We start from the raw sequence: 26,826 nt of genomic DNA, 5'->3' as shown, positions 1-26,826 counted from the left end.
ATCTGATAATACGCACCGAGCTCGGTTGACATAGCAGTGCAGGTTGCTCGTAACAACTTTTGAGGATTTACCGTTTTGTGGTTGTCGTCTTCAAAAGTTGTTTCCGCGGGTTGCAAAAAGCTAAATTAGCATGATGCAGCTGAATGAAATGTAAAAGGCTTTGAAAATAAAAAGGTTGGTATACGCTCAGTGCTCCGTTGATATTTCACAGAGATATGCTTGTTTTTGTGAGAATTAATATCAAAAGTGTATACTAAAATATGAAAATACTATATGTCATGTGTCATAATCGATACCCATTTGACCTCTATATTGTTTTATGTCCCGCCGATTCAAAGAGAAAGATGAGTTCAATGGGGAAAGTGAGCCTTTTAGACAGTCAGTAGCCTTCATTCTTGCACAGAATCCAGCCTAGCTAACACAATGCAATTCTCCAGATTTTGTACCACTTTTTTCTCTTGATTTAGTCACCGTAATTCTGGCCATCCTACAGGGGTAAAAACTCCAATCACTTTTGAATGGATATTTGATAGAGACATGAGGTTTGGACCATTGGTTTTAGAGGATTAGACAATAAATTAACATATATTGGTAAAAGATGCATTTGAATTGGACACCCTAGTCAGAGAGTTTAAGGGTAAGAAGTCAGGGTCAGAGGTCAGTGTATAGGTGTACTCACAGCCTTGGTCGGTGGAGACAGTGATGTCTGACAGGTTCAGGGTTAAGGGGGTCAGAGGTCAGTGTATAGGTGTACTCACAGCCCTGGTCGGTGGAGACAGGGATGTCTGACAGGTTCAGGGTTAAGGGGGTCAGAGGTCAGTGTATAGGTGTACTCACCGCCCTGGTCGGTGGAGACAGGGATGTCTGACAGGTTCAGGGTTAAGGGGGTCAGAGGTCAGTGTATAGGTGTACTCACCGCCCTGGTCGGTGGAGACAGTAATGGCGGCCACAGGTCTCGGGTAGTTAATCATCTTAGACACTCCATTCAGTGACTCAATCTCAAAGGTGTAGTTGGCGTGAGCAGAGAAGTCCATCACCGTTACCGTGGTGTTAGTCAGGCCCTGGGGGCGGGGCACAAAGCGAAGCTCTTCCCCACAAAGCTGGCATTGGTCGGGCTCTGGGCCGCATCTCTTACATAGCACGTTATAGGTCAGGTCCCTGCGACCACCCATGTCGCTGGGAGGAGACCACTCCAACTGTAGACAGGTGTCATTCAGGTTGAAGACCACGTTACGAGGAGGGGAGGGGGGACCTGGAATAGAGAGAGAGAGCTTTGTGTTGATTGATCATGTTTCTGCCTCAACATCTCTGTAGTTTGTGGTGGTATGAGTCCAAATAAAGAGTATAGCACACATTGAAAGTGGAACAGACAGTGTTTTAACTACAGATAAGAAACAAACAGACAGTCACATCAATCAAAAATATTAAATTCCCAGTTCATACTACAAAACTAACTTCATAAGATGTTTAAAAAATGGGTTCTATTTGACTCAACATTCCATGACGTACAGTAAGACATTGTTGGGAGAACAGATGGATGCAGTTCAAAGCATGATGAATATAATTCACCAATACATTTCTTTGTAGCCCCAAAAAACATCAGGTTGTAAATCACAGCTGGCCTGATACATTGTTTACTGCCTCCATTCGGGATGCACTGTTTCAGTTTTCAATGACTCAATATTCTGGACAAAACTGACAAATGTAACTAAGGCTGGGAATGTCAATATAATCAAACTAGAAAGGGCAATGATCACAAGTCAGTCATAATGTGGCTAGCGTAACTATTAATGTATCTATTATGTATCTATTAATTTAGCAAGCTAAAAACGTGGAGGCTAATGTTTGCTAGCTAGCTGCTGGGTTTTTTGGTTGCTACAGCTAGAGATGCAGGTGTCATTTGGTTAGCAAGCAATAGATATTAATCGCTTTGCTAGCTAGCTAGCTTTATTGAACTTTAACGACTGTTATCCAGTTAGCATATCTTGTGCGATCGTAAATTCACTCTGGCTATCTAATCCAAATTCAGAGCTCTCATCTAAGAGTGAAGGATAACTGATGAATTTACGAACACGCAACACCGCCGAATATGACCCCTGTCAATTGATACCAGCAGCCCAGTCTAGATAACATGCAAACAGCCTAACCAGCTCTGCTAGTGCAAATAAAATGGTCAGAATGAGGTGTTCTCTCATTTGTGTCTAGAAGTAGCTAGGAAGCTAGCCAGCTTTAGACAGTTAGCTTGGGTGTTTGTGAGGAATGCTCAAATCAACCTTACTCCTCGGCCTGCGCGTCCAGTGCAAATAGTGCAGTGTGCTCTCAATTTACGAACAACCCAGAGTGCACTCTGACATACTGAAGGCAATTTACGAACAACCCAGAGTGCACTCTGACATACTGAAGGCAATTTACGAACAACCCAGAGTGCACTCTGACATACTGAAGGCAATTTACGAACAACCCAGAGTGCACTCTGACATACTGAAGGCAATTTACGAACAACCCAGAGTGCACTCTGACATACTGAAGGCAATTTACGAACAACCCAGAGTGCACTCTGACATACTGAAGGCAATTTACAAACACACCCTTAGTCGTCAATCAAATGTATTTGACATTGATCAAATATGTGGGCAGGCAAGTTCCCATTCAGTTGGTCAAAGCGTTGGGACGAGCAGGCTACTACCATTGTTTATCAGTGCAATTTCGATGGCCAAGTAGCTGAAAAGGTTTGAGTGTTTATCTAACGTTCCCTCATTAGATTTCAGTTCATTTCACTCTGGCTAGCATTAGTTGTTGATCTTCCTGTTGTTGATGTGCATAACTGAGTGAGAGAGAGCCTTCCTTGTCATGGTTGTTTGATCAATAGGACTGTAAAGTTCCCAAACGTAAGAGGACACATTTACATATTTGCAGAAATCCATTCATGTGTATTTTGGAGCACTTGGTGAATGCGTTCGAATGGTCTAACGTATTACTGTTGCTCCTGCCTGTAAACACAGTCTAGTTCAAAGTGAATGATGACAGGTCTGTGTGGCAAATGGATTATCTGCATTTAGGCCTACTGTAGATCTGATTGGCTATGGTGCACCAGTCTGCATAGATTCCGGTCTTGGATAAGACGGATGTTTTTATTAGGTTTTAATTACTGCAGTCTGTTAATTGTTCAAATCCACGCCCGCTTTCCCACTCTATACTGCTATAGAATTTTCACAAATACCTTACTCTACATCATTTCCAAACATTCTATGAATTTATGAAATGGGAAAATGACCATTCTAAGTGCTCACTTGTCAGAAAACAGTGCCATGATCTTCCTGGGGGTGTATATGAACAGATTGTAATAATATTTCATGTTGCTAAAACGCTATCAGATCCACTTTAAGGAGGCTAAAAAACAAAACCTTGCTATTATAACGCCATGTCTACTTTGATACCATTGTTCACGTTGACAAACATCTACTATCTACTACAGACAGCTTACCATCAAGGTGACTGCTTCTCCATTGTGTGTGAAGTTATTCTGGGAGAGGTATTGTGAGAGTAGGTGCATGCAGGTATTGAGTAGATGTGTGCAGGCATTGTATGTGTGTGCAGGTATTGTGTGTGTGTCTATTGTGCTGCAGAGAACAGTCTGCCAGCTGTCAGAGGGGCAGTGTTAAAAGGCCTGGGGGATTTAAACCCTCCAGTTCTGCCAAGCTTTCTGTCTGTCTGCACAATAGGCTGAAGCCCTCTCCTGCCTAACCCCACTCACAATCCCCCTCTCCTGTCCTCCTCCTACCTTCCTCTACCCTTCCCTGCTCCCAATCCCCCTCGCCTGTCCTCCTCCTACCTTCCCCGCTCCCAATCCCCCTCTCCTGTTCTCCTCTACCCTTCCCCACTCCCAATCCCCCTCTCCTGTTCTCCTCTACCCTTCCCCGCTCCCAATCCCCCTCTCCTGTTCTCCTCTACCCTTCCCTGCTCCCAATCCCCCTCTCCTGTTCTCCTTCTCCCAATCCCCCTCTCCCTTCCCTGCTCCCAATCCCCTTCTCCTGTTCTCCTCCTCCTTCCCTGCACCCAATCCCCCTCCTCCCAATCCCCCTCTCCTGTTCTCCTCTACCCTTCCCTGCTCCCAATCCCCCTCTCCTGTTCTCCTCTACCCTTCCGTGCTCCCAATCCCCCCCCTCTCCTGTTCTCCTCCTACCTTCCCCGCTCCCAATCCCCCCCCTCTCCTGTTCTCCTCCTACCTTCCCTGCTCCCAATCCCCCTCTCCTGTTCTCCTCCTACCTTCCCCGCTCCCAATACCCCTCTCCTGTTCTCCTCCTACCTTCCCCGCTCCCAATCCCCCCCCCTCTCCTGTTCTCCTCCTACCTTCCTGCTCCCAATACCCCTCTCCTGTTCTCCTCCTACCTTCCCTGCTCCCAATCCCCCCTCTCCTGTTCTCCTCCTACCTTCCCCGCTCCCAATCCCCCTCTCCTGTTCTCCTCCTACCTTCCCCGCTCCCAATACCCCTCTCCTGTTCTCCTCCTACCTTCCCTGCTCCCAATCCCCCTCTCCTGTTCTCCTCTACCCTTCCCCTGCTCCCAATCCCCCTCTCCTGTTCTCCTCCCTACCCTTCCCTGCTCCCAATCCCCCTCTCCTGTTCTCCTCTACCCTTCCGCTCCCAATCCCCCTCACCTGTTCTCCTCTACCCTTCCCGCTCCCAATCCCCCTCTCCTGTTCTCCTCCTACCTTCCCCGCTCCCAATCCCCCTCTCCTGTTCTCCTCTCCCAACCCTTCCCTTCCCTGCTCCCAATCCCCCTCACCTGTCTCTCCTCTACCCTTCCCCACTCCCAATCCCCCTCTCCTGTTCTCCTCCTACCTTCCCCCCGCTCCCAATCCCCCTCTCCTGTTCTCCTCTACCCTTCCCTTCCCTGCTCCCAATCCCCCTCTCCTGTTCTCCTCTACCCTTCCCTTCCCTGCTCCCAATCCCCCTCTCCTGTTCTCCTCCTATCTTCCCTGCTCCCAATCCCCCTCTCCTGTTCTCCTCCTACCTTCCTCTACCCTTCCCTGCTCCCAATCCCCCTCTCCTGCCCTCCCTCCTCATATAACACTACATGCCTGTACTGTACTCTCCAAGAGTATATAACACTATATGCATGTAGTGTACTCTCCAAGAGTATATAACACTGTATGCCTGTAGTGTACTCTCCAAGAGTATATAACACTATATGCATGTAGTGTACTCTCCAAGAGTATATAACACTGTATGCATGTAGTGTACTCTCCAAGAGTATATAACACTATATGCATGTAGTGTACTCTCCAAGAGTATATAACACTATATGCCTGTACTGTACTCTCCAAGGGTATATAATACTATATGCCTGTACTGTACTCTCCAAGGGTATATAACACTATATGCCTGTACTGTACTCTCCAAGAGTATATAACACTATATGCCTGTACTGTACTCTCCAAGAGTATATAACACTATATGCCTGTACTGTACTCTCCAAGAGTATATAACACTATATGCCTGTACTGTACTCTCCAAGAGTATATAACACTATATGCATGTAGTGTACTCTCCAAGAGTATATAACACTATATGCCTGTACTGTACTCTCCAAGGGTATATAACACTATATGCCTGTACTGTACTCTCCAAGGGTATATAACACTATATGCCTGTACTGTACTCTCCAAGGGTATATAACACTATATGCCTGTACTGTACTCTCCAAGGGTATATAACACTATATGCCTGTACTGTACTCTCCAAGAGTATATAACACTATATGCCTGTACTGTACTCTCCAAGAGTATATAACACTATATGCCTGTACTGTACTCTCCAAGAGTATATAACACTATATGCCTGTACTGTACTCTCCAAGAGTATATAACACTATATGCCTGTACTGTACTCTCCAAGAGTATATAACACTGTATGCCTGTACTGTACTCTCCAAGGGTATATAATACTATATGCCTGTACTGTACTCTCCAAGGGTATATAACACTATATGCCTGTACTGTACTCTCCAAGAGTATATAACACTATATGCCTGTACTGTACTCTCCAAGAGTATATAACACTATATGCCTGTACTGTACTCTCCAAGAGTATATAACACTATATGCCTGTACTGTACTCTCCAAGAGTATATAACACTATATGCATGTAGTGTACTCTCCAAGAGTATATAACACTATATGCCTGTACTGTACTCTCCAAGGGTATATAACACTATATGCCTGTACTGTACTCTCCAAGGGTATATAACACTATATGCCTGTACTGTACTCTCCAAGGGTATATAACACTATATGCCTGTACTGTACTCTCCAAGGGTATATAACACTATATGCCTGTACTGTACTCTCCAAGAGTATATAACACTATATGCCTGTACTGTACTCTCCAAGAGTATATAACACTATATGCCTGTACTGTACTCTCCAAGAGTATATAACACTATATGCCTGTACTGTACTCTCCAAGAGTATATAACACTATATGCCTGTACTGTACTCTCCAAGAGTATATAACACTGTATGCCTGTAGTGTACTCTCCAAGAGTATAAAACACTATATGCCTGTACTGTACTCTCCAAGAGTATATAACACTATATGCATGTAGTGTACTCTCCAAGAGTATATAACACTATATGCCTGTACTGTACTATCCAAGAGTATATAACACTGTATGCCTGAAGTGTACTCTCCTTGAGTGTATTGACTGCTGCTGGGACAATTACGACATTGCCTGATTGATTGATTGATGATACTCACGTGTGCAGGCCATAGTGGGTGGGTCTCTCTCAGCTCTGTAGAAAGCCTTCTCACAGTGGCAGACAGCAGCCCCCTCTCCAAAGCTGAAACTGTGAGGGGGACACTTGGAACACTTGATGTTCCCCGTAAATGCCTTGTAGAAGCCTGGTCGACACGCTGTGGAGAGAAAGAGGGATATATGGTTATATACATGTATATGTCAGGATTACAGACAGATAAATGGGCAGGATAAGACACAGAGATATGGTTATACTGTAGATGTCAGGATAAGACACAGAGATATGGTTATACTGTAGATGTCAGGATAAGACACAGAGATATGGTTATACTGTAGATGTCAGGATTACAGACAGATAAATGGTCAGGATAAGACACAGAGATATGGTTATACTGTAGATGTCAGGATAAGACACAGAGATATGGTTATACTGTAGATGTCAGGATAAGACACAGAGATATGGTTATACTGTAGATGTCAGGATAACAGACACAGAGATATGGTTATACTGTAGATGGCAGGATAAGACACAGAGATATGGTTATACTGTAGATGCCAGGATAACAGACACAGAGATATGGTTATACTGTAGATGTCAGGATAACAGACAGAGAGATATGGTTATACTGTAGATGTCAGGATTAGACACAGAGATATGGTTATACTGTAGATGTCAGGATAACAGACAGAGAGATATGGTTATACTGTAGATGTCAGGATTAGACACAGAGATATGGTTATACTGTAGATGTCAGGATAAGACACAGAGATATGGTTATACTGTAGATGTCAGGATAAGACACAGAGATATGGTTATACTGTAGATGTCAGGATAAGACACAGAGATATGGTTATACTGTAGATGGCAGGATAAGACACAGAGATATGGTTATACTGTAGATGTCAGGATAAGACACAGAGATATGGTTATACTGTAGATGTCAGGATTACAGACAGATAAATGGTCAGGATAAGACACAGAGATATGGTTATACTGTAGATGTCAGGATAACAGACAGAGAGATATGGTTATACTGTAGATGTCAGGATAAGACACAGAGATATGGTTATACTGTAGATGTCAGGATAACAGACACAGAGATATGGTTATACTGTAGATGTCAGGATAAGACACAGAGATATGGTTATACTGTAGATGTCAGGATAAGACACAGAGATATGGTTATACTGTAGATGTCAGGATAAGACACAGAGATATGGTTATACTGTAGATGTCAGGATAAGACACAGAGATATGGTTATACTGTAGATGTCAGGATAAGACACAGAGATATGGTTATACTGTAGATGTCAGGATAAGACACAGAGATATGGTTATACTGTAGATGTCAGGATAAGACACAGAGATATGGTTATACTGTAGATGTCAGGATAAGACACAGAGATATGGTTATACTGTAGATGTCAGGATAAGACACAGAGATATGGTTATACTGTAGATGTAAGGATAAGACACAGAGATATGGTTATACTGTATATGGCAGGATAACAGACACAGATATATGGTTATACTGTATATGGCAGGATAACAGACACAGATATATGGTTATACTGTATATGGCAGGATAACAGACACAGATATATGGTTATACTTTATATGGCAGGATAACAGACACAGAGATATGGTTATACTGTACAGTCATGGCCAAAAGTTGAGTGACACAAATATTTTCACAAAATTTGCTGCTTCTGTGTCTTTAGATATTTTTGTCAGATGTTACTAAGGAATACTGAAGTATAATTACAAGCATTTCATACGTGTCAAAGGCTTTTATTTACAATTACATGAAGTTGATGCTGAGAGTCAATATTTGCAGTGTTGACCCTTCTTTTTCAAGACCTCTGCATTCTGCCCTGGCATGCTGTCAATTAACTTCTGGGCCACATCCTGACTGATGGCAACCCATTCTTGCATATTCAATGCTTGGAGTTTGTCCGAATTTGTGGGTTTTTGTTTGTCCACCCGCCTCTTGAGGACTGACCACAAGTTCTCAATGGGATTAAGATCTGGGGAGTATCCTGGCCATGGACCCAAAATATTGATGTTTTGTTCCCCGAGCCACTTAGTTATCACTTTTGCCTTATGGCAAGGTGCTCCATCATGCTGGAAAAGGCATTGTTCATCACCAAACTGTTCCTGGATGGTTGGGAGAAGTTGCTCTAGGAGGATGTGTTGGTACCATTCTTTATTCATGGCTGTGTTCTTAGGAAAAAGTGTGAGTGAGCCCACTCCCTTGGCTGAGAAGCAACCCCACACATGAATGGTCTCAGGATGCTTTACTGTTGGCATGACACAGGACTGATGGTAGCGCTCACCTTGTCTTCTCCGGACAAGCTTTTTTCCGGATGTCCCAAAAAATCGGAATGGGAATTCATCAGAGAAAATGACTTTACCCCGGTACTCAGCAGTCCAATCCCTGTACCTTTTTCAGAATATCAGTCTGTCCCTGATGTTTTTCCTGCATAGAAGTGGCTTCTTAGCTGCCCTTCTTGACACCAGGCCATCCTCCAAAAGTCTTCTTCCTCACTGTAGGTGCAGATGCACTCACACCTGCCTGCTGCCATTCCTGAGCTCTGTACTGGTGGTGCCCCGATCCCGCAGCTGAATCCACTTTAGGAGATGGTCCTGGCACTTGCTGGACTTTCTTGGGCGCCCTGAAGTCTTCTTCATAACAACTGATCCGTTCTCCTTGAAGTTCTTGCTGATCCGATAAATGGTTGATTTAGGTGCAATCTTACTGGCAGCAATATCCTTACATGTGAAGCCCTTTTTGTATAAAGCAATGATGACGGCACGTGTTCCCTTGTAGGTAACAATGGCTGACAGAGGATGAACAATGATTCCAAGCACCACCCTCCTTTTGAAGCTTCCAATCTGTTATTTGAAATCAATCAGCATGACAGAGTGATCTCCAGCCTTGTCCTTGTCAACACTCACACGTGTTAACGAGAGAATCACTGACATGTCAGCTGGTCCTTTTGTGGCAGGGCTGAAATGCAGTGGAAATGTTTTTTGGGGATTCAGTTCATTTGAATGGCAAAGAGGGACTTTGCAATTCATTGCAATTCCTCTGATCACTCTTCATAACATTCTGAAGTATATGCAAATTGCCATCATACAAACTGAGGCACCAGACTGTGAAAATGTATATTTGTGTCATTCTCAAAACCTTTGGCCATGACTGTATATGGCAGGATAATAGACACAGATATATGGTTATACTGTATATGGCAGGATAACAGACACAGGGATATGGTTATACTGTATATGGCAGGATAACAGACACAGGGATATGGTTATACTGTATATGGCAGGATAACAGACACAGGGATATGGTTATACTGTATATGGCAGGATAACAGACACTGAAATATGGTTATACTGTATATGGCAGGATAACAGACACAGGGATATGGTTATACTGTATATGGCAGGATAACAGACACAGGGATATGGTTATACTGTATATGGCAGGATAACAGACACAGGGATATGGTTATACTGTATATGGCAGGATAACAGACACAGGGATATGGTTATACTGTATATGGCAGGATAACAGACACAGGGATATGGTTATACTGTATATGGCAGGATAACAGACACTGAAATATGGTTATACTGTATATGGCAGGATAACAGACACATATATCTGGTTATACTGTATATGGCAGGATAACAGACACAGGGATATGGTTATACTGTATATGGCAGGATAACAGACACAGGGATATGGTTATACTGTATATGGCAGGATAACAGACACTGAAATATGGTTATACTGTATATGGCAGGATAACAGACACAGGGATATGGTTATACTGTATATGGCAGGATAACAGACACAGGGATATGGTTATACTGTATATGGCAGGATAACAGACACAGGGATATGGTTATACTGTATATGGCAGGATAACAGACACATAGATCTGGTTATACCGTATATGGCAGGATAACAGACACAGGGATATGGTTATACTGTATATGGCAGGATAACAGACACTGAAATATGGTTATACTGTATATGGCAGGATAACAGACACATATATATGGTTATACCGTATATGGCAGGATAACAGACACATATATATGGTTATACCGTATATGGCAGGATAACAGACACATATATATGGTTATACTGTATATGGCAGGATAACAGACACATATATATGGTTATACCGTATATGGCAGGATAACAGACACAGATATATGGTTATACTGTATATGGCAGGATAACAGACACAGATATATGGTTATACCGTATATGGCAGGATAACAGACACAGATATATGGTTATACTGTATATGGCAGGATAACAGACACAGATATATGGTTATACCGTATATGGCAGGATAACAGACACATATATATGGTCATACTGTATATGGCAGGATAACAGACACATATATATGGTTATACCGTATATGGCAGGATAACAGACACATATATATGGTCATACTGTATATGGCAGGATAACAGACACTGAAATATGGTTATACTGTATATGGCAGGATAACAGACACAGATATATGGTTATACCGTATATGGCAGGATAACAGACACATATATATGGTTATACCGTATATGGCAGGATAACAGACACATAGATCTGGTTATACCGTATATGGCAGGATAACAGACACAGATATATGGTTATACCGTATATGGCAGGATAACAGACACATAGATCTGGTTATACCGTATATGGCAGGATAACAGACACATATATATGGTCATACTGTATATGGCAGGATAACAGACACTGAAATATGGTTATACTGTATATGGCAGGATAACAGACACAGATATATGGTTATACCGTATATGGCAGGATAACAGACACAGATATATGGTTATACTGTATATGGCAGGATAACAGACACTGAAATATGGTTATACTGTATATGGCAGGATAACAGACACATATATATGGTTATACTTTATATGGCAGGATAACAGACACTGAAATATGGTTATACTGTATATGGCAGGATAACAGACACATATATATGGTTATACTGTATATGGCAGGATAACAGACACTGAAATATGGTTATACTGTATATGGCAGGATAACAGACACTGAAATATGGTTATACTGTATATGGCAGGATAACAGACACATATATATGGTTATACTGTATATGGCAGGATAACAGACACTGAAATATGGTTATACTGTATATGGCAGGATAACATACACATATATATGGTTATACTGTATATGGCAGGATAACAGACACTGAAATATGGTTATACTGTATATGGCAGGATAACAGACACATATATATGGTTATACTTTATATGGCAGGATAACAGACACTGAAATATGGTTATACTGTATATGGCAGGATAACAGACACATATATATGGTTATACTGTATATGGCAGGATAACAGACACTGAAATATGGTTATACTGTATATGGCAGGATAACAGACACATATATATGGTTATACTTTATATGGCAGGATAACAGACACTGAAATATGGTTATACTGTATATGGCAGGATAACAGACACATATATATGGTTATACTTTATATGGCAGGATAACAGACACTGAAATATGGTTATACTGTATATGGCAGGATAACAGACACATATATATGGTTATACTGTATATGGCAGGATAACAGACACTGAAATATGGTTATACTGTATATGGCAGGATAACAGACACATATATATGGTTATACTGTATATGGCAGGATAACAGACACTGAAATATGGTTATACTGTATATGGCAGGATAACAGACACATATATATGGTTATACTTTATATGGCAGGATAACAGACACTGAAATATGGTTATACTGTATATGGCAGGATAACAGACACATATATATGGTTATACTTTATATGGCAGGATAACAGACACTGAAATATGGTTATACTGTATATGGCAGGATAACAGACACAGGGATATGGTTATACTGTATATGGCAGGATAACAGACACAGGGATATGGTTATACTGTATATGGCAGGATAACAGACACAGGGATATGGTTATACTGTATATGGCAGGATAACAGACACAGGGATATGGTTATACTGTATATGGCAGGATAACAGACACTGAAATATGGTTATACTGTATATGGCAGGATAACAGACACATAGATCTGGTTATACTGTATATGGCAGGATAACAGACACAGGGATATATGGTTATACTGTATATGGCAGGATAACAGACACAGGGATATGGTTATACTGTATATGGCAGGATAACAGACACTGAAATAGGGTTATACTGTATATGGCAGGATAACAGACACAGGGATATGGTTATACTGTATATGGCAGGATAACAGACACAGGGATATGGTTATACTGTATATGGCAGGATAACAGACACAGGGATATGGTTATACTGTATATGGCAGGATAACAGACACATATATATGGTTATACCGTATATGGCAGGATAACAGACACAGATATATGGTTATACTGTATATGGCAGGATAACAGACACAGATATATGGTTATACTGTATATGGCAGGATAACAGACACAGATATATGGTTATACCGTATATGGCAGGATAACAGACACAGATATATGGTTATACCGTATATGGCAGGATAACAGACACATATATATGGTTATACTGTATATGGCAGGATAACAGACACTGAAATATGGTTATACCGTATATGGCAGGATAACAGACACAGATATATGGTTATACCGTATATGGCAGGATAACAGACACATATATATGGTCATACTGTATATGGCAGGATAACAGACACAGATATATGGTTATACCGTATATGGCAGGATAACAGACACAGATATATGGTTATACCGTATATGGCAGGATAACAGACACATATATATGGTCATACTGTATATGGCAGGATAACAGACACATAGATCTGGTTATACCGTATATGGCAGGATAACAGACACATATATATGGTCATACTGTATATGGCAGGATAACAGACACTGAAATATGGTTATACTGTATATGGCAGGATAAGACACTGAAATATGGTTATACCGTATATGGCAGGATAACAGACACTGAAATATGGTTATACCGTATATGGCAGGATAACAGACACTGAAATATGGTCATACTGTATATGGCAGGATAACAGACACATATATATGGTTATACTGTATATGGCAGGATAACAGACACTGAAATATGGTTATACTGTATATGGCAGGATAACAGACACATATATATGGTTATACTTTATATGGCAGGATAACAGACACTGAAATATGGTTATACTGTATATGGCAGGATAACAGACACAGATATATGGTTATACTGTATATGGCAGGATAACAGACACTGAAATATGGTTATACTGTATATGGCAGGATAACAGACACATATATATGGTTATACTGTATATGGCAGGATAACAGACACATATATATGGTTATACTGTATATGGCAGGATAACAGACACTGAAATATGGTTATACTGTATATGGCAGGATAACAGACACATATATATGGTTATACTGTATATGGCAGGATAACAGACACATATATATGGTTATACTTTATATGGCAGGATAACAGACACTGAAATATGGTTATACTGTATATGGCAGGATAACAGACACAGGGATATGGTTATACTGTATATGGCAGGATAACAGACACAGGGATATGGTTATACTGTATATGGCAGGATAACAGACACAGGGATATGGTTATACTGTATATGGCAGGATAACAGACACAGGGATATGGTTATACTGTATATGGCAGGATAACAGACACTGAAATATGGTTATACTGTATATGGCAGGATAACAGACACATAGATCTGGTTATACTGTATATGGCAGGATAACAGACACAGGGATATGGTTATACTGTATATGGCAGGATAACAGACACAGGGATATGGTTATACTGTATATGGCAGGATAACAGACACTGAAATAGGGTTATACTGTATATGGCAGGATAACAGACACAGGGATATGGTTATACTGTATATGGCAGGATAACAGACACAGGGATATGGTTATACTGTATATGGCAGGATAACAGACACAGGGATATGGTTATACTGTATATGGCAGGACAACAGACACATATATATGGTTATACCGTATATGGCAGGATAACAGACACAGATATATGGTTATACTGTATATGGCAGGATAACAGACACAGATATATGGTTATACTGTATATGGCAGGATAACAGACACAGATATATGGTTATACCGTATATGGCAGGATAACAGACACAGATATATGGTTATACCGTATATGGCAGGATAACAGACACATATATATGGTTATACTGTATATGGCAGGATAACAGACACTGAAATATGGTTATACCGTATATGGCAGGATAACAGACACAGATATATGGTTATACCGTATATGGCAGGATAACAGACACATATATATGGTCATACTGTATATGGCAGGATAACAGACACAGATATATGGTTATACCGTATATGGCAGGATAACAGACACAGATATATGGTTATACCGTATATGGCAGGATAACAGACACATATATATGGTCATACTGTATATGGCAGGATAACAGACACATAGATCTGGTTATACCGTATATGGCAGGATAACAGACACATATATATGGTCATACTGTATATGGCAGGATAACAGACACTGAAATATGGTTATACTGTATATGGCAGGATAAGACACTGAAATATGGTTATACCGTATATGGCAGGATAACAGACACTGAAATATGGTTATACCGTATATGGCAGGATAACAGACACTGAAATATGGTTATACTGTATATGGCAGGATAACAGACACATATATATGGTTATACTGTATATGGCAGGATAACAGACACTGAAATATGGTTATACTGTATATGGCAGGATAACAGACACATATATATGGTTATACTTTATATGGCAGGATAACAGACACTGAAATATGGTTATACTGTATATGGCAGGATAACAGACACAGATATATGGTTATACTGTATATGGCAGGATAACAGACACTGAAATATGGTTATACTGTATATGGCAGGATAACAGACACATATATATGGTTATACTGTATATGGCAGGATAACAGACACATATATATGGTTATACTGTATATGGCAGGATAACAGACACAGATATATGGTTATACTGTATATGGCAGGATAACAGACACATATATATGGTTATACTTTATATGGCAGGATAACAGACACTGAAATATGGTTATACTGTATATGGCAGGATAACAGACACATATATATGGTTATACTGTATATGGCAGGATAACAGACACAGAGATATGGTTATACTTTATATGGCAGGATAACAGACACATATATATGGTTATACTTTATATGGCAGGATAACAGACACATATATATGGTTATACTTTATATGGCAGGATAACAGACACAGATATATGGTTATACTTTATATGGCCGGATAACAGACACATATATATGGTTATACTGTATATGGCAGGATAACAGACACATATATATGGTTATACTGTATATGGCAGGATAACAGACACATATATATGGTTATACTGTATATGGCAGGATAACAGACACAGATATATGGTTATACTGTATATGGCAGGATAACAGACACATATATATGGTTATACTTTATATGGCAGGATAACAGACACTGAAATATGGTTATACTGTATATGGCAGGATAACAGACACATATATATGGTTATACTGTATATGGCAGGATAACAGACACAGAGATATGGTTATACTTTATATGGCAGGATAACAGACACATATATATGGTTATACTTTATATGGCAGGATAACAGACACATATATATGGTTATACTTTATATGGCAGGATAACAGACACATATATATGGTTATACTGTATATGGCAGGATAACAGACACTGAAATATGGTTATACTGTATATGGCAGGATAACAGACACTGAAATATGGTTATACTGTATATGGCAGGATAACAGACACATAGATCTGGTTATACTGTATATGGCAGGATAACAGACACATATATATGGTTATACTTTATATGGCAGGATAACAGACACATATATATGGTTATACTTTATATGGCAGGATAACAGACACATATATATGGTCATACTGTATATGGCAGGATAACAGACACAGATATATGGTTATACTGTATATGGCCGGATAACAGACACAGATATATGGTTATACTGTATATGGCCGGATAACAGACACAGATATATGGTTATACTGTATATGGCCGGATAACAGACACAGATATATGGTTATACTTTATATGGCCGGATAACAGACACAGATATATGGTTATACAGGATAACAGACACAGATATATGTTTACTGTATATGGCAGGATAACAGACACAGATATATGGTTATACTGTATATGGCAGGATAACAGACACAGATATATGGTTATACTGTATATGGCAGGATAACAGACACAGATATATGGTTATACTGTATATGGCAGGATAACAGACACAGATATATGGTTATACTTTATATGGCCGGATAACAGACACAGATATATGGTTATACTTATATGGCGGATAACAGACACAGATATATGGTTATATATATGGCAGGATAACAGACACAGATATATGGTTATACTGTATATGGCAGGATAACAGACACAGATATATGGTTATACTGTATATGGCAGGATAACAGACACAGATATATGGTTATACTTTATATGGCCGGATAACAGACACATATATATGGTTATACTGTATATGGCAGGATAACAGACACAGATATATGGTTATACTTTATATGGCCGGATAACAGACACAGATATATGGTTATACTGTATATGGCAGGATAACAGACACAGATATATGGTTATACTGTATATGGCCGGATAACAGACACAGATATATGGTTATACTGTATATGGCAGGATAACAGACACAGATATATACTGTATATGGTTATAACAGACACAGATATATGGTTATACTGTATATGGCAGGATAACAGACACAGATATATGGTTATACTGTATATGGCAGGATAACAGACACAGATATATGGTTATACTGTATATGGCAGGATAACAGACACAGATATATGGTTATACTGTATATGGCAGGATAACAGACACAGATATATGGTTATACTGTATATGGCAGGATAACAGACACAGATATATGGTTATACTGTATATGGCAGGATAACAGACACAGATATATGGTTATACTGTATATGGCAGGATAACAGACACAGATATATGGTTATATAACAGACACAGATATATGGTTATACTGTATATGGCAGGATAACAGACACAGATATATGGTTATACTGTATATGGCAGGATAACAGACACAGATATATGGTTATACTGTATATGGCAGGATAACAGACACATATATATATATATATAGGATAACAGACACAGATATATGGTTATACTGTATATGGCAGGATAACAGACACAGATATATGGTTATACTGTATATGGCAGGATAACAGACACAGATATATGGTTATACTGTATATGGCAGGATAACAGACACAGATATATGGTTATACTGTATATGGCAGGATAACAGACACAGATATATGGTTATACTGTATATGGCAGGATAACAGACACAGATATATGGTTATACTGTATATGGCAGGATAACAGACACAGATATATGGTTATACTGTATATGGCAGGATAACAGACACAGATATATGGTTATACTGTATATGGCAGGATAACAGACACAGATATATGGATACTGTATATGGCAGGATAACAGACACAGATATATGGTTATACTGTATATGGCAGGATAACAGACACAGATATATGGTTATACTGTATATGGCAGGATAACAGACACAGATATATGGTTATACTGTATATGGCGGATAACAGACACAGATATATGGTTATACTGTATATGGCAGGATAACAGACACAGATATATGGTTATACTGTATATGGCAGGATAACAGACACAGATATAGCAAATTCACAAAAGAGAAAGAAAGATGACATCAAATGGCAGGACATTTGTTACACAGTCAATGGACAATGGCTTAGACAAGCAAACACAATCTGTTGACCTGATGAAATGAATCTCTACTGATTTATATCCAGAAATACTAGGAAAATGAAGTACATTGAAAGCAGTAATGAGAAAAAAGCTCCCTCTATTCTCTCCCTTTCTTCTCCTACACTCTGTCCTCCCTCTCTCCCTGCAGTCTGATCCTAAAGCCTGTACGCCTCAGGGACAAATGGCCTTTCAAATCCCTCTCAGCCTTTAACCGATGGTAACACACACACACACACAATCCCCGGGTACGCAGTCAGAGGAGAATTCCACTTCTGGGGTTGTCAGAGTGCCCATCGATTTAACAAGGTAACACAGGCTGAGCCATCTGAAGGCTTCACCTTGAAGTACTGAAGGCCTTGATGTGTGTGTTTGTGAGCGTATGTGTGGATGGAGTCTTTCCATTTCTCCTTCTGATAAATTAACCTACAGGAGCCCTGAAACCACACCGACGCAGATCAAATGGGATTAATTAGGACATCACACACACACACACACACACACACACACACACACACACACACACACACACACACACACACACACACACACACACACACACACACACACACACACACACACACACACACACACACACACACACACACACACACACACACACACACACACACACACACACACACACACACACACACACACAGCCCCTTCTACCAACACAGACATAGCTGCAGTATCAATATGATGAGAGACACCCCCTGCAGCGGACCAAGGTTGGCTGTGCCATTAACCTCTGATAGTACATGGCTTTATACATGGTCTTGATTCACACACTGTCACTCAGTTATTCCCCCAGCAGAACTGTTTTAAACTGTCAACTAATGACACTTCTGTCTGACCCTCAAACAGCTGAGGGAAGAGACACACACACACACACACGCACGCATGCACATGCACACATAGGCCAAGGCCTCCTGCTAAAAATAAAACAACATTAATGACAACAACAACACATGTACTAAAATCAGGCAGCCGGCTGCATTAGAATGAGCTCTCCAGAATTGAAAAGATCGCTAAATGCATAACATAGGTTTTTGATTAACCACATAATGTGTAAAAATGTGTACGAACATAAGATTCAACAACTGAAACATAAACTGAACAAGTTTCACATACATGTGACTAACAGAAATGGAATAATGTGTCCCTGAACAAAGGGGGGGTCAAAATCAAAAGTAACAATCAGTATCTGATGTGGCCACCAGCTGCATTAAGTACCGCAGTGCATCTTCTCCTCATGGACTGCACACGATTTGCCAGTTCTTGCTGTGAGATGTTACCCCACTTTTCCACCAAGGCGCTTGCAAGTTCACAGACATTTCTGGGCGGGAATAGCCCTAGACCTCACCCTAGACCTCACCCTAACAACATGCCCCAGACGCAATGGGATTGAGATCAGGGCACTTCACTGGCCATGGCTGAACACTGACATTCCTGTCTTGCAGGAAATCACGCACAGAAGGAGCAGAATGGCTGGTGGCATTGTCATGCTGGAGGGTAATGTCAGGATGAGCCTACAGGAAGGGTACCACATGAGGGAGGACGATGTCTTTACTGTAACACACAGTGTTGAGATTGCCTACAATGACAACAAGCTCAGTCCAATGATGCTGTGACACACCGCCCCAGACCATGACGGACCCTCCACCTCCAAATTAATCCCGACCATCACCCCTGGTGAAACAAAACCGCAACTCGTCAGTGAAGAGCACTTTTTACAAGCCCTATCTAGTCCAGCAACGGTGGGTTTGGGCCAATAGGTGACGTTGTTGCCGGTGATGTCTGGTGAGGACCTGCCTTACAACAGGTCTACAAGCCCTCTGTCCAGCCACTCTCAGTCTATTGTGGACAGTCTGAACACTGATGGAGGGATTGTGCGTTCCTGGTGTAACTCGGGCAGTTGTTGTTGCCATCCTGTACCTGTCCTGCAGGTGTGATGTTCGGATGTACTGATCCTGTGCAAGTGTTGTTACACGTGGTCTGCCACTGCGAGGACGATTAGCTGTCTGTCCTGTCTCCCTGTAGCGCTGTCTTAGGCATCTCACAATACGGACATCGCAATTTATTGCCCTGGCTACATCTGCAGTCCTCATTCCTCCTTGCATTATGCCTAAGGCACGTTCACACAGATGAGCAGGGGTCCAACCAGGAAGTGGGAAATCTGAGGTTTGTAGTTTTTCAAAGCTTGCTCTACCGAATACACAGTGTCTATGGGGTCGCGTTGCACCTCCTAAGGCTTCCACTAGAAATCAACCGTCTTTAAAAACTTGTTTCAGGCTTCTGCTATAAAGGAGGGGGGAATGGGAGCTAAATGAGTCATGGGTCTGGCAGAGTGTCTCAGGCTCGTGACGCGCGGCCCCGACAGACTTAGCTCTCGTTCCAGTGCTTTTCTTCAGACAATGGAATTCTCCGGTTGGAACCTTATTGATGATATATGTTAAAAACATCCTAAAGATTGATTCCATACATCGTTTGACTTGTTTCTACGACCTGTAACGAAACCTTTCGAGTTTTCATCTGGATGTAGTGCTCGCGCTCATGAAGATGGATTACTGGGCTGAAAACGCTAACAACAAGTGCCTATTTGGACATAAATTATGGACTTTATGGAACAAATCAGTCATTTATTGTCAAACTGGGATTCCTGGGAGTGCCTTCTGATGAAGATCATCAAAGGTAAGTGAATATTTATGGTGTTGTTTCTAACTTTGTTGATTCCAAAATGACAGCTATTCCTCTGGCTGTTTTGGGTTCTGAGCGCTGTTCTCAGATTATTATTATTTTTTAAATATTTTATCTGACACAGCGGTTGCATTAAGGAGAAGTCTATCTTTAATTCTGTGAATAACACATCTTTTGTCAATGTTTATTATGAGTATTTCTGCAAAATCACCGGATGTTTTGGAATCAAAACATTACTGCACGTAACGCGCCAATGTAAACTGAGATTTTTGGATATAAATATGCACATTACCGAACAAAACATACATGTATTGTGTAACATGATGTCCTATGAGTGTCATCTGATGAAGATCATCAAAGGTTAGTGATTTATTTTATCTATATTTCTGCTTTTTGTGACTCCTATCTTTGGCTGGAAAAATGGCTTTGTGTTTCTTTTTACTTGGCTCTGACCTAACATAATCATATGTTGTGTTTTTGCTGTAAAGCCTTTTTGAAATCAGATATGATGGGTAGATTAACAAGAAGTTTATCTTTCATTTGCTGTTTTGGACTTGTTAATGTGTGAAAGTTACATATTTCAAAAAAATTGTTTTGAATTTTACGCGCTTAAATGTAAATGTAAATGTACGCGCTGCATTTTCAGCGGAATGTTGTCAAGGGGTTCCGCTAGCGGAACGCCTGCCCTAGAAAGGTTAAACCTTTTACAATGAAGATCTGTGAAGTTATTTGGATTTTTATCTTTGAAAGACAGGGTCCTGAAAAAAGTTTATTTTTTTGCTGAGTTTACAATACAAGACAGCTATCAACACAAGACAGCTATCAACACAAAGTAATGACTGCTTTTGAAATGAAAGTTAACATGGATGAATCATGTCTGTTCCATCGTGGCAAGACTATTTCCTAGGTTCTGTTGTTGTTGTGGTAACACTGACTATATCAGACCAGAAAGTAACACAAAACCCTGCATCAGCCCTGACTCTGAGAGACAGACAGAGAAAGTGAGAGAGATGTTGAAGGTAGAGAGCCAGAGTGTTCAAATGCATGTGTGTGTATGCATGCATGGTTTGTGTGTGCTGGGCAGTATTGGGCAGAGAGTGGGGCGTTCTAAGTGAGGATCATACCCTAAAACGTGGGCCCAGGGGCTCGGCTGAATCTGGGCCTGCTTCCCAAGGTTAACGAGCTCTGGAAGTCATCCACCACAACCAAGATAGACCTACAGAACCTCTGAGGCTGGGCTCTGGGCCCTGGATGAACTGACCGACCGGGTTCTCCACCCACTGGACCAGAACTGGCAAGAGCAGCATGACAGCTCTGGCATAGCCCAAAACAGATGTACAGCGAGTGTGTGTATATGTGTTTGTGGGAGTGTGACTATCTATATGTGTGTATGTGGGAGTATGTGTGTGTAAATATGTGTTTGTGGGAGTATATGTGTGTGTGTGTGTGTGTGTGTGTGTGTGTGTGTGTGTGTGTGTGTGTGTGTGTGTGTGTGTGTGTGTGTGTGTGTGTGTGTGTGTGTGTGTGTGTGTGTGTGTGTGTGTGTGTGTGTGTGTGTGTGTGTGTGTGTGTGTGTGTGGGAGTGTGTGTGTTTATATGTGTTTGTGTTTGTGGGTGTGTGTTTGTATCTTTGTGCTCTCAGCACGGTGGGCGATGGATCTCTCGTGGACTTCTCGTAGCGGCGAAGAGCAGCGATTCCAAGAGGAGCACAATTCTGCAGCATTTACTAGCAGAACCACATCAACAAATGTTGCAGAATAGTTCAGCTCTTGAAATCATAGAAAGTGTGAAGCGATGCAGGCAGGGGATGAGCTATCACGGAGGTGGGATGTATCTGGACAGCATTGTGTGTGTGTGTGTGTGTGTGTGTGTGTGTGTGTGTGTGTGTGTGTGTGTGTGTGTGTGTGTGTGTGTGTGTGTGTGTGTGTGTGTGTGTGTGTGTGTGTGTGTGTGTGTGTGTGTGTGTGTGTGTGTGTGTGTGTGTGTGTGTGTGTGTGTGTAACGTGGTAAGATTGACATATTGTGGAGCTGAGATGTGGTAGACTTGCATATGGAGAATGATCCTTTTACACAACAGTACCATCACATTCCCCATCCCACTCTACATAGATTATATTACTACTACATAACAGTACCATAACATTCATCATCCCACTCTACATAGATTATATTACTACTACACAACAGTACCATCACATTCCCCATCCCACTCTACATAGATTATATTACTACCACATAACAGTACCATCACATTCCCCATCCCACTCTACATAGATTATATTACTACTACACAACAGTACCATCACATTCCCCATCCCACTCCAAATAGATTATATTACTACTACATAACAGTACCATCACATTCCTCATCCCACTCTACATAGATTATATTACTACTACATAACAGTACCATCACATTCCCCATCCCACTCTACATAGATTATATTACTACTACATAACAGTACCATCACATTCCCCATCCCACTCTACATAGATTATATTACTACTACACAACAGTACCATCACATTCCCCATCCCACTCTACATAGATTATATTACTACTACACAACAGTACCATCACATTCCCCATCCCACTCTACATAGATTATATTACTACTACACAACAGTACCATCACATTCCCCATCCCACTCCAAATAGATTATATTACTACTACATAACAGTACCATCACATTCCTCATCCCACTCTACATAGATTATATTACTACTACACAACAGTACCATCACATTCCCCATCCCACTCTACATAGATTATATTACTACTACATAACAGTACCATCACATTCCCCATCCCACTCTACATAGATTATATTACTACTACACAACAGTACCATCACATTCCCCATCCCACTCTACATAGATTATATTACTACTACACAACAGTACCATCACATTCCCCATCCCACTCTACATAGATTATATTACTACTACACAACAGTACCATCACATTCCCCATCCCACTCCACATAGATTATATTACTACTACACAACAGTACCATCACATTCCCCATCCCACTCTACATAGATTATATTACTACTACACAACAGTACCATCACATTCCCCATCCCACTCTACATAGATTATATTACTACTACACAACAGTACCATCACATTCCCCATCCCACTCTACATAGATTATATTACTACTACACAACAGTACCATCACATTCCCCATCCCACTCTACATAGATTATATTACTACTACACAACAGTACCATCACATTCCCCATCCCACTCTACATAGATTATATTACTACTACACAACAGTACCATCACATTCCCCATCCCACTCCAAATAGATTATATTTAAAGTGGCACCGTCATAGGATAGCACATTTCCAACAAGCCAGTTCGTCAAATTTCTACACAGCACAAGAACTGTTCATCGGGAGCTTCATGAAATGGGTTTCCATGACAAAGCAGCCACATACAAGCCTAAGATCACCAAGCTCAATGCCAAGCGCCACCACCAGCTGGCAGTCCGATGGACTAATCTGGGTTTGGTAGATACCAGGTGAACTCTATGTGCCTGAACGCTTAGTGCCAACTGTAAAGTTTGGTGGAGGAGGAATAGTGGTCTGGGTCTGTTTCATGGTTTGGGCTAGGCCCCTTAATGAAGGGAAGGGAAGTCTTAACGCTATCTTTCCAACATCTAGTGGAAAGCTTTCCCAGAAGAGTGGAGGCTGTTATTATAGCAAAAGGGGGACCAACTCCATATTAATGCCCATGACCTTGGAATGAGAAGTTTGACGAGCAGGTGTCCACATACTCTTGGTCATGTAGTGCATTATTATATTGATTATATAGTGTCATTTTCCACATGTTGGCCACAGAAGGGCCAAGAAGAGTTATCCATTTAAATCACGGTACTAAAATGACAATAACAACAAAACAACTCACATGCTTTCCCTAGATACAGTACATGTACAGTTACCCATCCATTCCTGTTCGATCTGTGAAAGGGAGGGAACAAGAGCAGAGGGCAGAGGGGATTAGGAAACATCTCTCCAAGAATGAGATGCGACTTCGACTAATCTGCCTTGGGCTTTTTCTGTAATTCCGACCCATTTTTAGGGTATTGAAGAAGAGACGCCAGCGTTACAGAGGCAAGAGAGGAGTGTCCTGGCAAGATTAAGCTGAAGGGAAAATTGGACACCACTTCCCTTCATGCTATTGGCCAATAATCACTTTCAGTCACTTGATAATAAGATTGATGACCTCCATTCACTGATTTGCTACCAAAGGGACTCTCGTAACTGCAATATTCTCTGCTTTTCTGAAACATGGCTTTCGGATAAGATACCCCCATGGTTATCCAACTCGATGGATTCTCCATTCGCTGAGCGAACAAGACAGTGGCATCAGGGAAAGTGAGAGGGGTAGAGGTTTGCCTCTTCATCAACAACAAATGGTGTGCTGACTGGAGCGCAGTGGATATATCAACCCTTTGTTCACCTGTGTTGGAATACCTGATGGTCAAATCCCGACCCTTCTACCTCACGAGGGAGTTTTCAGCTATTGTATATTCCACCTCAAGACAATAGAAATAACATGCTGGCAGTTAAAAAACTGTAAGAGGCTATAAACAAGCCAGAAAACTTGCACCCGGAGGCTGCTTTCCTTGTTGCCGGCAAATTTCATTCAGCATCATTAAGACAACTGATGCCTAACTCCCATCAACACGTCACCAATATTACTCTGAGAGCAGTGCCAGAGAGCAGAATAACTGATGCCTAACTCCCATCAACACGTCACCAATATTACTCTGAGAGCAGTGCCAGAGAGCAGAATAACTGATGCCTAACTCCCATCAACACGTCACCAATATTACTCTGAGAGCAGTGCCAGAGAGCAGAATAACTGATGCCTAACTCCCATCAACACGTCACCAATATTACTCTGAGAGCAGTGCCAGAGAGCAGAATAACTGATGCCTAACTCCCATCAACACGTCACCAATATTACTCTGAGAGCAGTGACAGAGAGCAGAATAACTGATGCATTTATGAACGCTCAACACCCAGTGAATATGCCCGTTGTCAGTAAATGTTAGCAAAAAAGCTGAATTCAATTGTTGTCAGCAGCACAGTTGCAGTCACCAACACTCTGGATAACATAGAAACCTAACCAGCTCTGCTAGAGCGAGTAAAATGGTCAGAGTGAGGTGTTCTCTCATTTGTGTCTGGAAGTAGCTAGCAACCTCCTGTACTCCCTGTTCACCCACGACTGCAGCCAGGCACGACTCCAATACACCATCATCAAGTTTGCTTACGACATACCGGTG

At 41.0% G+C, this 26,826-nt stretch overlaps 1 protein-coding gene across 1 annotated transcript in view; it reads right to left on the bottom strand.

Moving 5' to 3' along the window:
* Positions 1 to 26,826, bottom strand: part of epha6 (eph receptor A6) — a 249,428-nt gene that overhangs the window by 85,569 nt on the left and 137,033 nt on the right. Inside the window, exons 6-7 of the mRNA XM_046366591.1 lie at positions 6,758 to 6,913; positions 917 to 1,252 (exon numbers count right to left, since the gene is read on the bottom strand). Coding sequence (XP_046222547.1) covers positions 917 to 1,252; positions 6,758 to 6,913 — 492 coding nt within the window. The remainder of the gene's footprint in view (positions 1 to 916; positions 1,253 to 6,757; positions 6,914 to 26,826) is intronic.

Source organism: Oncorhynchus gorbuscha, linkage group LG01 (genome assembly GCF_021184085.1).
Source record: "Oncorhynchus gorbuscha isolate QuinsamMale2020 ecotype Even-year linkage group LG01, OgorEven_v1.0, whole genome shotgun sequence".
Classification (NCBI taxonomy): domain Eukaryota; kingdom Metazoa; phylum Chordata; class Actinopteri; order Salmoniformes; family Salmonidae; genus Oncorhynchus; species Oncorhynchus gorbuscha.
This window is presented reverse-complemented; position numbering and strand designations above follow the sequence as displayed.